Below are 15,905 nucleotides of genomic sequence, written 5' to 3' on the forward strand. Positions count from 1 at the left end.
TTATTGAACAATGTCGATTAACTGCTAAGCCCTTGACAACAGAGAGTGAGTGACTTCGCAGTACAGTCCTGGGTAGGGTCAGCAGAAAGCCTGTATGGGCCCAAGATGGCCTCACTTATGCTAACGGCCATACAAGCTCAAGCTCAGTTTGTGGACTGCTTTTGTTACTCTTATGGTGTCTTTTTTTAAAAAATTATCTTCAGCAGTAGACAGAATAAAATAATGGATCTGATTGTACAGTCACACAGATTCAAAGGAAAGGTGTCTTTTGATAAACAGGTATTCGTAATTTTATTATAATCTTGTCTTGATCCTTTTGTTTATTGTCTGTGCTTTGTGGTCTTTGTTAAAGCCTTCCCTACCCTAAGGTCGTAGAGATATTCTGTATTTTCTCCTCAAAGGTCTATAGTTTGGCTTTTTATATTTAAGCCTTTATGCTACCAGGAATTGATTTTCATGTATGGTGTGAGGCAGGAAACCAATTTCACTTTCTTCCCATGTCAGTAACCAGTTGTCCCAGGCCCATATATTGGACCTTCCCCCCGCCCGATGTAACGCCCCTGTCATAAATCAAGTTTACATATGCATATGCACGCGGGTTTATTTCTTGGCTCTCTTCAGTTCCATTGATCTATTTGTCTGTTCCTGTGATGTAACACCTATCTTAATGACCATGCCTTTGTAACAACTCTTGATATTTAGTAGGATAAGTCCTTTCATCTTGTTTTTCAGAAGTGTCTTGGCTATTCTTGGATATCTGCTTTCCATATAAAATTCTTTAAAAAAAAAGTTCCTGTTGGGGTTTGGTTACAACTGCTCAGTATTTTTTAAGATTATCATTTTCTGATTGCTGCTTATGTATAGAAACACAGTTGACTTATTTATTGATTTTGTGTCCAGTAACCTGGCTAAATTACTTTATTAATTTAAATAATTTATTTGCAGATTTTGGTGGGGCAGTGCTAGGTAGACACAAATATTGCCTGCAAATAATGAAAATCTAGTTCTCCCTTTCTAATCTTTATATCTTTTTCTTTTCTCTTGTTTCTCTGTCCTTGCTCAGATTTCCAGTACCATGTTGAGTAAAAGTGGTGATAGGCATACTTGTTCATAATTGTAAAGGAAATATGTTCATATTTCATCATGTAATATTAGCTGTAGGTGTGCCCTTTATTAGGTTAATGAAGTCCCTTGCCATTTCTAGAAGGATTTGGGGGGTTTTTTGTTTATGTAGTTGTCTGTTTTTTAAGACAGAATAAATCTTGAAATTTACTAATTCATTTTTCTTCATCTTGTTTGTTAATTCACTTTTCTCCTTTAATATGGTGGGTTGGTGAATTATAAATTTTTCTAGTGCTGAATCACTCTTGCATTTCTAGAAAATATTCAGATTGATCAGGTTGATTATATTATTAATTTAGTGTTGGGTTTGGTATGCTAATATTTTGTTTAGAAGTTGGCCTGTAATTTTCATGTCTTGGAATTTCCTTTTCTGGTTTTGAAATTAAAGTTATTCTAGCCTCTTACAATGAATTCAAGAGTCTTCTCATCCTTTTCTCTTCTATATTAGATTTTTTTTTTTTAAGATTGAAATACTCTGTTCCTTGAGTGTCTGCTACAGATTGCCTACAAAACTGTCTAGACCTGCCCTTTTCTTTGAGGGAAGATTTTAAATTATTGGTTATTTTTGTAATGATTATTGTGGTATTTATCAGATTTTCCCTTCTAAAGTCAGTTTTGATAAGTTAAATTTTTTGAGAAAATTGTTCATTTTGTATACTTTAAATATATAGGCATAAAGTTCCTGTTTTGGGGTTTTTAAAAAACTTTTGTTCTATGTAGCTATGTACTCCTCTTTTACTCATATTATGTGTTTTACCTTCTCTTGGTTTTTTTGGGTGTTTTTGTGTTTGTTGTTGTCGTTTTCATATTAGCTTTACCAAAGACTTCACAGTAGTTTTAGTCTTTTAAGAGAACCAACTTTTGGTTTTGTTGATCCTCTTAGTTTTATGTCTTTTATTTATGTTATTATTTTCTTCTCTTACTGTTTTTATTTTCTTTCCATTTTCTGTGGGTTCCCCTTTTTTTTAGAAGATGTGGAAATGGTGCATCTCACATGTCTTAGCTCAGGCTGCAGTAACAAAGTACTGTAGACTGGGCGGCTTAAACATCAAACATTTGTTTTTCACAGATCTGGAGGCTGGAAAGTCCAAGATCAAGGTGCCAGCACATCTGGTCTCTGGTGTGAGCCTGCTTTCTGGTTCGCAGATGGCTGTCTTCCTGTTGTATCCTCATGTGGCAGAGAGCAGAAGGACCCTGAAAGCTCTCATAGCCTTTCTTATAAGGGCACTAATCCACCATGAGGGCTCCACCCTCATGATCTACTTGCCTTCCAAAGGCCCCACCTCCTAATATCATCACATCAGGGGTTAGAATTTCAGCATATGAATGTGGGGGGGGTTGGGCACAAACCTTCCGTCCATAACATTGACCCTTTTTTTTTTTTTTTTGAACCATGGTAATGGTTCTCTTCATATAAACAGCATATGGCTAGATTTTGGTGAGTTTTTATTTTGAAGTCCAACAGCATACCTTTTAACTGGAGAGTTCAGTCGATTTACAATTATAGTTACTGATAAAATTGGCTTTATTTCTACCATCTTATTTTTCACACCTTCTATTTGTCATACTTTGAATTCAGTGTTTGCTTTTTTCATTTGTTTCCTCTGCTAGAAAAACAGGAAAAAAATGAAGATACACACTGCTTTGGAAGATATACACTGCTTTTTATTGGTTACCCTTGAAATCTAAATGCATGCTTAAGGAAGTTGAAAGTTAATTAATACCTTTATTCTCCTCCTAAATAGTACAAAGCTTAAAAATGCTTTGAATTCACTCACCCTCCACTTCTGTTGTTCAGCCTTTTAGGGGGGTGTGTGTGTGTGTTTGTTGTGTGTATGTTAGGTGGAATTGTGTAGTAACACAAATCAATACTGTTATTGCACTTCTATACAGTCAACATATAAAACTTTTATCTTCTATTTTATCTCACACTTTATTTTTTGATCACTTTCTTTTTATAAATTTATTTTCTTTGTCATGAGAACGCTTAGGATTTACTCTTTTAACAACTTTTAAAATTTTTATTTATTTATTTATTTTTGCTGCGTTGGGTCTTCGTTGCTGCATGCGGGCTTTCTCTAGTTGCATCGAGCGGGGGCTTCTCTTCAGTGTGGTGCTTGGGCTTCTCATTGCTGTGGCTTCTCTTGTTGCAGAGCATGGACTCTAGGTGGGCTCTAGAGTGCAGGCTCAGTAGTTGTGGCGCACGGGCTTAGTTACTCTGTGGCATGTGGGATCTTCCCAGACCAGAGCTCAAACCTGTGTCCCCTGCATTGGCAGGTGGATTCTCAACCACTGCACCACCAGGGAAGTCCTTGGATCAGTTTCTTAAAGTACATTGTTTAGAAGTTCCCTTTGGTGACAGTCTTGTGATAAAGTTCTGTGGTTTTTTAAAATATATATTTTATTTTTAATCTGAAAATATGGTTTTATTCCTCTCCTGTTCTTGAAAGTAGTTTCAATGGCTGCATCATTTTCTCACAGCTCTATCTCTTCTGGCTTTCATTATAGCTAATGGGAAGTCATCTGTCTAATTTTTATTCCTTTACTAGTAATGTCTTTGATCTGACTGCTTTTTTAGATCTTCCTTTAATATTGGGTTCTTCATTTTACTTTGTGTCCACGTGTTTTTTGGCTTTTCTTTTTAATATAATTTTATTTATTTTTTATACAACAGGTTCTTATTAGTTATCTATTTTATACATATTAGTGTATATATGTCAATCCCAATCTCCCAATTCATACCACCACCACCACCACCCCCGCCGCTTCTCCCCCTTGGTGTCCATACATTTGTTCTCTACATCTGTGTCTTTGTTTCTGCCCTGCAAACCAGTTGATCTGTACCATTTTCCTAGGTTCCACATATATGCATTAATGTACGATATTTGTTTTTCTCTTTCTGACTTACTTCACTCTGTATGACAGTCTTTAGATCCATCCATGTCTCTACAAATGACCCAATTTCATTCCCTTTTATGCCTGAGTAATATTCCATTGTATATATGTACCACATCTTCTTTCTCCATTCGTCTGTCTATGGGCATATAGGTTGCTTCCGTTAACTGGCTATCGTAAATAGTGCTGCAGTGAACATTGGGGTACATGTGTCTTTTTGAATTATGGTTTTCTCTGGGTATATGCCCAGTAGTGGGATTGCTGGATCATATGGTAATTCTATTTTTAGTTTTTTAAGGAACCTCCATACTCTTCTCCATAGTGGCTGTATCAATTTACATTCCCACCAACAGTGCAAGAGGGTTCCCTTTTCTCCACACCCTCTCCAGCATTTGTTGTTTGTAGATTTTCTGATGATGCCCATTCTAACTGGTGTGAGGTGATATCTCATTGTAGTTTTGATTTGCACTTCTCTAATAATTAGTGATGTTGAGCAGCTTTTCATGTGCTTCTTGGCCATCTGTACGGCTTCTTTGGAGAAATGTCTGTTTAGGTCTTCTGCCCATTTTTTCATTGCATTGTTTGTTTCTTTAATATTGAACTGCATGAGCTGTTTATATATTTTGGAGATTAATCCTTTGTCCGTTGATTCATTTGCAAATATTTTCTCCCATTCTGAGGGTTGTCTTTTCATCTTGTTTGTAGTTTCCTTTGCTTTGCAAAAGCTTTTAAGTTTCATTAGGTCCAATTTGTTTATTTTTGTTTTTATTTCCATTACTCTAGGAGGTGGATCAAAAAGATCTTACTGTGAGTTATGTCAAAGAGTGTTCTTCCTATGTTTTCCTCTAAGAGTTTTATAGTGTCTCGCCTTATATTTAGGTCTTTAATCCATTTTGAGTTTATTTTTGTATATGGTATTGGGGAGTGTTCTAATTTCATGCCTTTATATTTGGCTGTCCAGTTTTCCCAGCACAACTATTGAAGAGACTGTCTTTTCTCCATTGTATATCTTTGCCTCCTTTGTTGACCATAGGTGTGTAGGTTTATCTCTGGGCTTTCTGTCCTGTTCCATTGATCTATATTTCTGTTTTTGTGCTAGTACCATATTGTCTTGATTACTGTAACTTTGTAGTATAGTCTGAAGTCAGGGAGTCTGATTCCTCCAGCTCTGTTTTTTTTCCCTCAAGACTGCTTTGGCTATTGGGGGTCTTTTGTGTCTCCAGACAAATTTTAAGATTTTTTTGTTCCAGTTCTGTAAAAACTGCCACTGGTAATTTGATAGGGATTGCATTGAATCAGTAGATTGCTTTGGGCAGTATAGTCATTTTCACAATATTGATTCTTTCAATCCAAGAACATGGCGTATCTCCCCATCTGTTTGTGTCATCTTTGATTTCTTTCATCAGTGTCTTACAGTTTTCTGAGTACAGGTCATTTACCTCCTTAGGTAGGTTTATTCCTAGGTATTTTATTCTTTTTGTTGCAGTGGTGAATGGGATTGTTTCCTTAATTTCTCTTTCTGATCTTTCGTTCTTAGTGTATAGGAATGCAAGCTATTTCTGTGCATTAAATTTGTATCCTGCAACTTTACCAAATTCATTGATTAGCTCTAGTAGTTGTCTGGTGACATCTTTAGATTCTCTATGTATAGTATCATGTCATCTGCAAACAGTGACAGTGTTACTTCTTCTTTTCCAATTTGTATTCCATTTATTTCTTTTTCTTCTCTGATTGCCGTGGCTAGGACTTCCAAAACTATGTTGAATAATAGTGGCAAGCATGGACATCCGTGTGATTTGGGACCTAGAATGTCTTTCAGTTGTGCGTGGTTTATATTCACCAACATTTTCAATATGATATTTTTCTAAATAGTCAACCACAAAAAACGAAGAACAGATTATTATATGAAATATATTAGTACGATCAGAAACTCATATTTCTGTTACCCATATAATTTTTTTTAATAAATTTATTTATTTTTGGCTGTGTTGGGTCTTCGTTGCTGCACACAGGGCTTTCTCTACTTGCTGTGAGCGGGGGCTGCTGTTTGTTGCGGTGCACAGGCTTCTCATTGCGGTGGCTTCTTTTGTTGCAGAGCACGGGCTCTAGGCATTTGGGCTTCAGTAGTTGAGGCATGCAGGCTCAGTAGTTGTGCCTCGCAGGCTCTAGAGCACAGGTTCAGTAGTTGTGGTGCACGGGCTTAGTTGCTCCACGGCATGTGGGATCTTCCTGGTCCCGTGCTCAAACCCATGCCCCCTACATTGGCAGGCGGATTCTTAACCACTGCACCACCAGGGAAGCCCCCATATAGTTTCTTAATAAAAATAAATGCAGCTTTACAAGATATTTTTTTGCAGGTTTTTCTCTTTTGATTTTTAGTGCATGCTTAACTAAGTATTATTTTGAGGACATAATTAAAAGTAAAATATGCCCTGAAATATTGAAGTGGAAGTTTGAAGGCAGAATGGTCTGTAGTCTAACTCAATAAATACATTAAAATTTTAGGTAAGTGTTTTTATTTTAATATGTATAGAAATTGTTATTGATTCACAGATTCTTCTCAGCCAATTAGTATCATAAATGTGAAGTAGTTTGTGTAAGTGAGTATTTAGATGGGAGAAGTCTATATTCTGTAAGTCATTGTAGCTTTCTTAATACATTCAGTTGTATATTTATTTTCTTAATCCTTGAATTTTGTTGGCTGAAGACTAATCTGCATTACAGTTGGACATTCAGACAATCAACAACGTTGCTAGACACTGAGATATATGCAGTGGACGTGCAAATTAACAGCCTGATGTACTATTTTGAAATTGTTAATGCAGTTTGTATGTAATGTTAACTTTATGTAATCTTACAAACATGTCAATGTAAATTCCAAATTGGCTGTGGAGGGTGTGTGTATATATATATATATATACACACACATACATGGAGACATATATACATACAAATACTTGTGCATATCTATTTGCATGTTTGTATATGTGTGTGTGTGTGTGTGTATATATATATAATTTTTTAAAGCGGGGGGTTGGGTGATGTAGTCATTATTGGAATATGAATAAAATACATGTAGTGAAAGAAAATCCTAACTACGTGTAATGCTATCAGGAGCTTCCAGATAATTCTATAATAACAATAATAGATACAGTCTGTCACTGTGCTAAGTGCTTTGCCTGAATTGTCCAGTTTAATCTATTTAGTAACCTCATGAGGTAGATATTGTTATATTCAATTTAGAGGGGAAGAAATGGATTTAGAAAGGGTAAAGAACTTGACAAAGGTCAAACAACTAGTAAGTATTTGTTTTAGTTTCTTATTGCTGGTGTAACAAATTACCACAAACTTAGTGGCTTAAAAATCCTTACAGTTCCAGAGGTGAGAAGTCTGAAATGGGTCTCTCTGTGCTGAAACCAAGGTGTTAGGGTTGTGTTTCTTCTGGGTGCTCTAGGGGAGAATCTGTTTCCTCCCTTTTCCATCTTCCAGAGGCTGCCCAAGTTCCTGGACTTGGTGGCCCTTTCCTCCATCTTTAGAGCCAGCAACATCATCAAGTCTGTCTCTCACTGCCACCTCTCTGGTTCTCTCTTCCAGTTCTCTCTTCCCCTTTTAAGAACCCCTGTGATGACAGTGGACCCACCCAGGTAATCCAGGACAGTCTACCTAGTTCAGGGTCATCTGATGAGCAACTTCAGTTCCATCTCTTACCTAATTCTCCTTCACCATGTGACCTAGCCTGCACATAGTTTCCAGATACTAGGTTCTCACCCTCTTTGGGGGCCATTACTGTGCCTGCCACAGTGGTGTGACCAGAACTGGTACCCACCTCTGTCTGCCTCTAAAGCTCTTCCTTCAGGAAGTTGAAGACCCCAACCCTGAGGTCATTTTTCAGAGTGGTTTTGCCCTTACTGAACATTATCTCAACAAGGGTTGGATAACTTTCATAATACTGAAAGTTTACCTTTCTCATTGTAACCTAGAAAGTGAGCTCATTTATAAATTGCAGGTGCCCAATACAGTTTAAGATGTTTAATTGGCAGAAAAAGAGGGGCATGATTAGGATTTAAATATAAGAATACTAAATACAGTGCCTTGTGACTTACAGAGATTTAAATAGTAAATATTGTCATTGAAAAGTTCCTACTACTTAGTTACTCTTAATGATCTGATTCCTGGTATTTTTGGCATTGCTTCAGACAGGAATCCATATTTTATTTTATTTTATTTTATTTTATTATTTAATGTTTTAAAAATAAATCTATTTTATTATTTATTTTTCGCCTTGTTGAGTCTTCATTGCTGTGCACAGGCTTTCTCTAGTTGCGGCGAGCGAGGGCTACTCTTTGTCACGGTGTGCGGACTTCTCATCATGGTGGTGTCTCGTTGCAGAGCACAGGCTCTAGGCGCGCAGGCCTCAGTAGTTGTGATGCATGGGCTCAGTAGTTGTGGAGCGTGGTCTCTAGAGTGCAGGCTCAGTAGTTGTGGCACACGGGCTTAGTTGCTCCGCGGCATGTGGTATCTTCCTGGACCAGGGCTCGAACCTGTGTCCCCTGCATTGGCAGGCGGATTCTTAACAACTGCGCCACCAGGGAAGTCCCAGGAATCCGCATTTTATATCTGTTTTTGCAATTTTGATAATGGTTAACTAACTCATTTCAAAGCTCTTCTTTTCAAACTGATAGCATTGGTTGCCTCCAAGGAAAGGAACTGGCCGTCTGAAAGATAGGGGCAGAGGGAAGGGTTGTCACTGTGTGTCCTTCTGTACTTTTTAATTTTGATAACTGTGAATATGTAAGCTTAACACAAGTAAGTAAAAGTGTTACATTTTGAAGTAGAATAAATGAACAGCTCCTATTTTTTCACTGTCTTCACTCTGCTAGGATCACCCATTCTGTGTCATTCTTTGAGGAAAATAAGTTCTCAAGGAGAAAAATCCAAACCCATCAAACAACCCCTTAAGAAGCCAAAGTTACCAGAAGGTCGTTTTGATGCACCAGAAGATTCCAATTTAGAGAAAGAACCACTGACAAGTGAGTAGAGTAAACCTCCTCTCTTAATTTTTGGTCTCAAAGAAAGTGTTTCTGTCATTGAGAAGCAAATGAAAGGAAGGAAGCATGTTATTGTTTATAATTCTTCATTGACAGTAATAAAGAACATTTCAACAATGAATAAAATTACCATACAGTAAGTCCTCTATATACAAACGAGTTCTGTTCCGAGAGCACATTCGTAAGTCCAATTTGTTCGTAAGTCCAACAGAGTTAGCCTTGGTAGCCAACTAACACGATCGGCTATATGGTACTGTACTGTAATAGGTTTATAATACTTTTCACACAAATAATACATAAAAAACAAAAACAAAGAAAACATTTTTAATCTTACAGTACAGTCCCTTGAAAAGTACAGTAGTGCAATACAACAGCTGGCACACAGGGGCTGGCATCGAGTGAACAGGCAAGAAGACTTACTGACTGGAGGAGGGAGAGGAGGTAGGAGATGGTAGAGCTGAAGGATTGTCAGCAATAGGAGACAGAGGGCAAGCTGCACTTTCACTCACCCCTGATGTTGATGGAATGCACGTTCATATCTTTGAAAGTTTGCATCATGAAGGTTCGTATGTAGGGGACTTACTGAATTGACTGTCAGTATGTATGGGTTAAAAAAAAGATTTCCAGGTCCCTGGTAGTGATTGATTATGTTTGATTAATTTATTTATTACACCCCATTATTCGCATGGCAAAATATATGAATTAAGATGCAAATAACAGAAACTTACTTGAACAGACTTAAGCAGAAGGTAGGGTATGCTGTTATTAAGGTACAGGGAACAAGTGAGGCTCCCTAGGGCAGTAATGCTGATGGGCCTTAGAAGAAGACTGGGACCTCAGGACTAAACACTGTATGGAAACCAGGGTGTTCTTCCTTCTCTTGTCTTTGGTACCTACTCTTCATTGTTTTCTGTCTCCATACTCCCTTCTGAGTCCACTGGGCAGAAAGTAACTGCTCCTAGTAGCTACTCAGTTCAAGAGAACAACAAGACTGAAAATACAATTTCTTAGTCCTGATTTCAGATTCCTTAAGAAGAGAGCTCCTTGGCCTACCTTGGATCAGATGTCCACAGCTAAATCAACCAGTGGCCAGTGGCCTGGTGAAAATGTGGTGGTTCTCACTGTAACTACATGGCTGGGGAAAGAGAAGGGGATGTTTTGGAGAATAAAGAGGTTTTTGGGCGGGAGAAGGGATGCTAGACTAAACATTATTTTGTATTCAGTATATATAAAATTTGTTTCATGTCTTAAAGCTTTTTTTTTTAAGTACTACTTTATTTTCATGCTATATCCTTTTGTACCTTTGAATTGTGGAAAATGTGCAGATATTAGCTATTCAAAAATAGCATTTCATACAGCATAAATGTAAACATACCACTTTGAAACTTTGGCAAGGCTGCCCTGCTTGTCCGGTTTTTCCAGTCTCATGAGCGCTAACCCATCTATGAAGTGAAGCATCCTAGGCAAGAAGATACCAGTAGAGGATACAGGGACCTGTGTCTGGAATTCTTCCTAGAATATAAAAGCGTTGGGGGTTTGCTCATTCATTAAATATTTCAGATTATAGCACTCTACCAAGCCCAATCTCATAACCAGATCAACCAGCCAAGGTGATGGAAGCTTTTAAAAAGTTGCCATTAATCTAGAGGTAAAATTTCTCTTCAAAGGTTTTAGCTAAGCATAAAAATCTAAGAGGAAATACTTCCTTAAAATGTCTCACACAAAAGCAGCAGTCTCAGAAATAAACACTCACGTATATGCTTGATTGATTTTTGACATGATTGCCAATACCATTCAGTGGCGAAAAGGACAGTCTTTTCAATAAGTGGTGCTGAGAAAACAGGATATCCACATGTAAAAGAATGAAATTGGACCCCTTACCTTACACCATATTCAAAAACTAATTCTAAATATGTCAAAGACCTAAACTTAAGAGGGAAGACTGTAAAACTCTTAGAAGAAAATTGGGCAGACTCTTCATGTCCCTGGATTTGACAATGATTTCATGCATATGACACCAAAAGCACAAGCAACAAATGTGAAAATAGATAAATAAGACATCAACAAAATTAAGAAATTTTGTTCATATGAGAACATTATCAAGAAAGTGAGAAAAATAACCTACAGAATGGGGGAAAATATTTGTAAATCATATATTTGAAAAGAATTAATATCCAGAATAAAGAACTCCTACAATTCAACAACAACGAAAACAACCCAATTCAAAAATGGGCAAAGGGGCTTCCCTGGTGGCGCAGTGGTTGAGAGTCCGCCTGCCGATGCAGGTGACACGGGTTCATGCCCTGGTCCGGGAAGATCCCACATGCTGCGGAGCGGCTGGGCCGGTGAGCCATGGCCTCTGAGCCTGTGCGTCTGGAGCCTGTGCTCCGCAACGGGAGAGGCCACAACAGTGAGAGGCCCGCGTATTGCAAAAAAAAAAAAAAAATCTACATATGGAACAATTTCACTGGAAACTAGCAGAAAGACCCTGGTACAATCAAGACTGTAAAAAAATATCCACACATAATTGGGTAGGAAGGGAAGAAAAGTGATCAGGTCAGGACCTGTGCCCCTGGGAGAGGACTCAGAAGAAAATGGAGAATCCATGGCGGAGACCCACCATGGGCAGTGAGTGCTGAGAACCACAGATTGGGTGCCCTAGTCCTGGCGTCCTCCACTGGGGAGACGAGCCCCCTTGGCCGGTTGGAGGGCAACTGGGACTCCCAGGAGGGCAGAGGGACCTGGACTCCGCTTGTGAGGAGGGTGCACGCAAGCTTGGCCCAAAGGCAGGGCAGAGGGAGGTCTGCTCCAGCAGCTGCCAAGTCCTGCGGCGGCCTCATCATGCACCCCAGCCCCAAGCCAAGCCAACTCTCTGGGGCAGCCACTACCAGGAGGAAGACTCAGCCGTGGGACACAGCGGTGACCCAGCCCCAGGGTGGAGCCTGGGAGGGGTAGCGGCAGCCATTGTCGGCACCTACTCAAGTGGCACAGCAGAAGCAGCCCAGACCTCTGACAGCAGCTGGCCTGCCACAGCTCACTCCTGGTACACGCCAAGAGTCCACACGGGCCCCCCGCAGCGCTGCAGTGTGGCTCCACAGCCAGATGGAGGTGACGGGCTGGGGGGCAGTGATCAGCTGAGAGGGTCAAAGTGGACTTGTACCGAGGCTGCATCTGAGTGGAGCATGGGAAACAAATATGTGCACCTGAACAGGCAGTGAAGCAGAGACAGCTCAGACCTCTGTCTGAGGCTGACATGAGCGGAGAGCCCACACAGGCCCCACTCACTTCAGCACTTCCTGCTCTGGGGCAAGGAGAGAGGAAAAGACCCACTTAATGGGAACAGAGCCAGCTCATGCCTGACCCTCAGGGCTTCTGCTCCAGCAACCTGGGATCAGACCCCACCCCTGATAGGACAGTGACAGCCACCTAGCAGAGGGGAAGTCCTGCCCCACACCTGGCTCCAGCTCTAGCCCCTCCACCAGCAGGCCCACCTCCTACCAAGGAGATAGCTGTCAGCACACCCTGAGGAAAGACATGATTTGCGTCCATGTCAAATTCAGTTCTCCCACAAAAGGCATTGGGCACACGCAGTCTGTATAGGGACACTCCTACATAAGAACACTCCTTCAAGGTAACTTTCACCTAAATTCAGAGGCAGGAAAAGTTAAGCAAAATGAAAAGGCAGAGGAACTCCTCTCAATTGAAAGAGCAGTAGAAAACCCCTGAAAAAACCATTAATGAAACAGTTGACTAGATAAAGAATTCAAAGCATTGGTTATAAGAATGTTAACTGAATTAGGGGGAAGAATACATCTACACAGCAATGTTTTTTAACAAGGAACTAGAAAATATAAAAAAAGACCCAATCAGAAATGAAGAATTCAATAGTTGAAGTAAAAAACACACTAGAAGGAATGAATAATGCATAAGTGATCTGGAAGATAGAATAATGCACATCACCCCATCAGAACAGCAAAAAGAAAGGCAGTTTTTTTGTTGTTTTTTTTTTTGCGGTACACGGGCCTCTCAGTGTTGTGGCCTCTCCCACTGCGGAGCACAGGCTCTGGACGCGCAGGCTCAGCGGCCATGGCTCACCGGCCCAGCCGTTCCGCAGCATGTGGGATCTTCCCAGACCGGGGCACGAACCCGTGTCCCGTGTCGGCAGGCGGACTCTCAACCACTGCGCCGCCAGGGAAGCCCAAGAAAGGCAGTTTTAAAAAATGAAAACAGTCTAAGAGATCTCTGGGATAACATATAAGGAGCCCAGAAGGAGGAGAGAGAGAGAGAAGGGAATTGAAAATGTATTTGAGGAAATTGTGACTGAAAACTTCCACAATCTGAAGAAAGAAACAGATATTGAGGTACAGGAAGAGGGTCCAAACAAGATGAACCCAAACAGATGCACACCAAGACATATCGTAATTAAAATGGCAAAAGTTCGAATTCTGAAGGCAGCAAGAGAAAAACAGTGTCATACACAAGGAAGTCCCTATAAGTCTGTCACCTGATTTCTCTGCAGAAACTTTACAGGCCAGAAGGGAGCAGCACGACATATTCAAAGTCCCGAAAGGGAAAACCTTCAACCTAGGGTACTCTATTCAGCAAGATTATCATTAAAATAGAAGGAGTGATAAAGGGCGTCTCAGATAAGCAAAAGCTAAGAGTTCATCAATACTAAACTTAACTTAAAAGAAATGTTGAAGGGACTTCTCTGGGTGGAAAAGAAGTAAGCTGTAGGAAAGGGGAAATCCTGATAGGAAAGGCAAATATATAGTAAGGACTGAGGATCAACCACTTAAATACGCCAGTACAAAGATTAAAAACAAAAAATTGTAAAAGCATTTGGTTAACTGTTGCCTGCAGTGACCTGGGACATAGACCCCACATACCTAATGAACTTGTAGCTGTAAGGGAAGGGCTGGAAAACTGAACCTTAATAATATCTGTTGGTTGTTACTGACTGTTTGGCAAGGAATTAAAAAGAAAGAGATGAACTTAAAAAAAAAGTGTAGCAGCAACTGTAACTACAATAAACAGTTAAGAGATAAACATGAAGATCTAAAATGTGACATCAAAAACATAAAATGTAGGGGAGAGGTGTAAAAACTGTAGATCTTTTCAAATGCATCTGAACTTAAATGACTATCAGTTCAAACCAAGTAGATATAGTTACAGGTCAACATATATGAATCCCATGGTAATCACAAATCAAAACTACAGTAGATAAAACTAAAAAGAATACAAGCATACTACTAAAGAAAATCATCAAACCACAAGAGAAGAAACGAAAAGAAGAAATGAACAAAGAAATAGAAAAACAACTAGGAAACATAAAATGGCATTAACTATATACCTATCAGAAATTAAATGTCAAAGAACTAAAAAATCAAAAGACATAGGGTGATGAGGCCCTTCTATTTGCTGCCTACAAGAGACTCACTTCAGAGCCAAAGACACAGACAAAGTGAGGGGATGGAAAAAGTTATTTCATGCAAACAGAAATGACAAGAAAGTGGGGGTAGCAATACTCATATCAGATAAAGTAGACTTTAAACAAAGACTGTAACAAAAGACAGAGAAGGGCATTATATAATGGTAAAGGGATCAATACAAGAAGAGGATGTTATCATTAACATAAACACTTGAAACAGGAGCACCTAAATATATAAAGCAAATACTAACAGACAAAAAGGGAGAAATTCACAATAATAGTAGAGCACTTTAACACCACACTTACATTAATGCACAGATCATCCAGACAGAAAATCAATAAGGCAACACTGGTCTTAAATGACACAATAGACCTCTTGGACTTAACAGATATGTACAGAACATTACATCCAAAAACAACAGAATACACATTATATTCAAGTGCACATGGAACATTCTCCAGGATAGATCACATGCTAGGCCATAAAACAAGTCTCAAAAAAATGTGAGAAGATAGAAATTATATCAAACATTTTTTCCGACCATAGCAGTATAAAACTAGAAATCAATTACAAAAAGAAGAATGGGAAGAGAACAAATACTTAGAGACTAAAACAACATGCTACTAAAAAACCAATGGGTGAATGAAGAAATCAAAGAGGAAATCAGAAAATACCTCAAGACCAAAGAAAATGGAAATTCAACACTCCAAAACCTATAGGGTGCAGCAAAAGTAGTTCTAAGAAGGAAGTTTATAGCAGTACAGGCCTTTCTCAAGAAAGAAGAAAAATCTCAAGTAAACAACCTAACCTGCCACTTAAAAGAATTAGAAAAAGAAGAACAAAGCCCAAAGTCAGCGATAGGAAGGAGATAAAGATCAGAGGGGAAATGAAATAGTGATCAACAAAACAATAGAAAAGATCAGTAAAACCAAGAGCTGTTTTTTTTAAAAGATGAACAAAATTGGTAAACATTTAGCAAGGATCACCAAGAAGAAAAGAGAGAAGACCCAAATAAAATAAGAAATGAAAGAGGAGAAGGAACAGCAAAAACCACAGATACAAAAAATCATAAGAGAACACTACTAACAGTTATATGTCAATGAATTGGACAACCTATAAAAAATGGATAAATTTCTAGAAACATACAACCTGTCAAGACTGAATCAAAAAGAAATAGACAACTTGAACAAACTGATCACTAGTAGTAAAGTTGAATCTGTAATTTAAAAACTCCCAGCAAACAAAAGTCCAGGACCAGACAGCTTCAAAGGAGAATTCTACCAAACATATAAAGAAGAGCTAATACCTAACCACCTCAAACTATTCCAAAAAATTGAAGAGGATGGAACACTCTCAAATTCATTCTACAAGGCCACCAATAATTACCCTGATACCAAAACCACACAAA

At 38.9% G+C, this 15,905-nt stretch overlaps 1 protein-coding gene across 6 annotated transcripts in view; it reads left to right on the forward strand.

Annotated features, from left to right (window-relative positions):
• Positions 1-15,905, forward strand: part of SDHAF4 (succinate dehydrogenase complex assembly factor 4) — a 63,399-nt gene that overhangs the window by 2,137 nt on the left and 45,357 nt on the right. For all 6 annotated transcript variants that reach the window (XR_014297625.1, XR_014297626.1, XR_014297627.1 and 3 more), the window contains exon 2: positions 8,898-9,047. Coding sequence is in view for 2 of the 6 variants with exons in the window: in XM_082669009.1 (XP_082525135.1) it covers positions 8,898-9,047 (150 nt within the window). In the remaining 4 variants the exon portion in view is untranslated. The remainder of the gene's footprint in view (positions 1-8,897; positions 9,048-15,905) is intronic.

The sequence above is a fragment of the Grampus griseus genome, assembly GCF_964374135.1.
Source record: "Grampus griseus genome assembly, chromosome: 13".
NCBI lineage: Eukaryota > Metazoa > Chordata > Mammalia > Artiodactyla > Delphinidae > Grampus > Grampus griseus.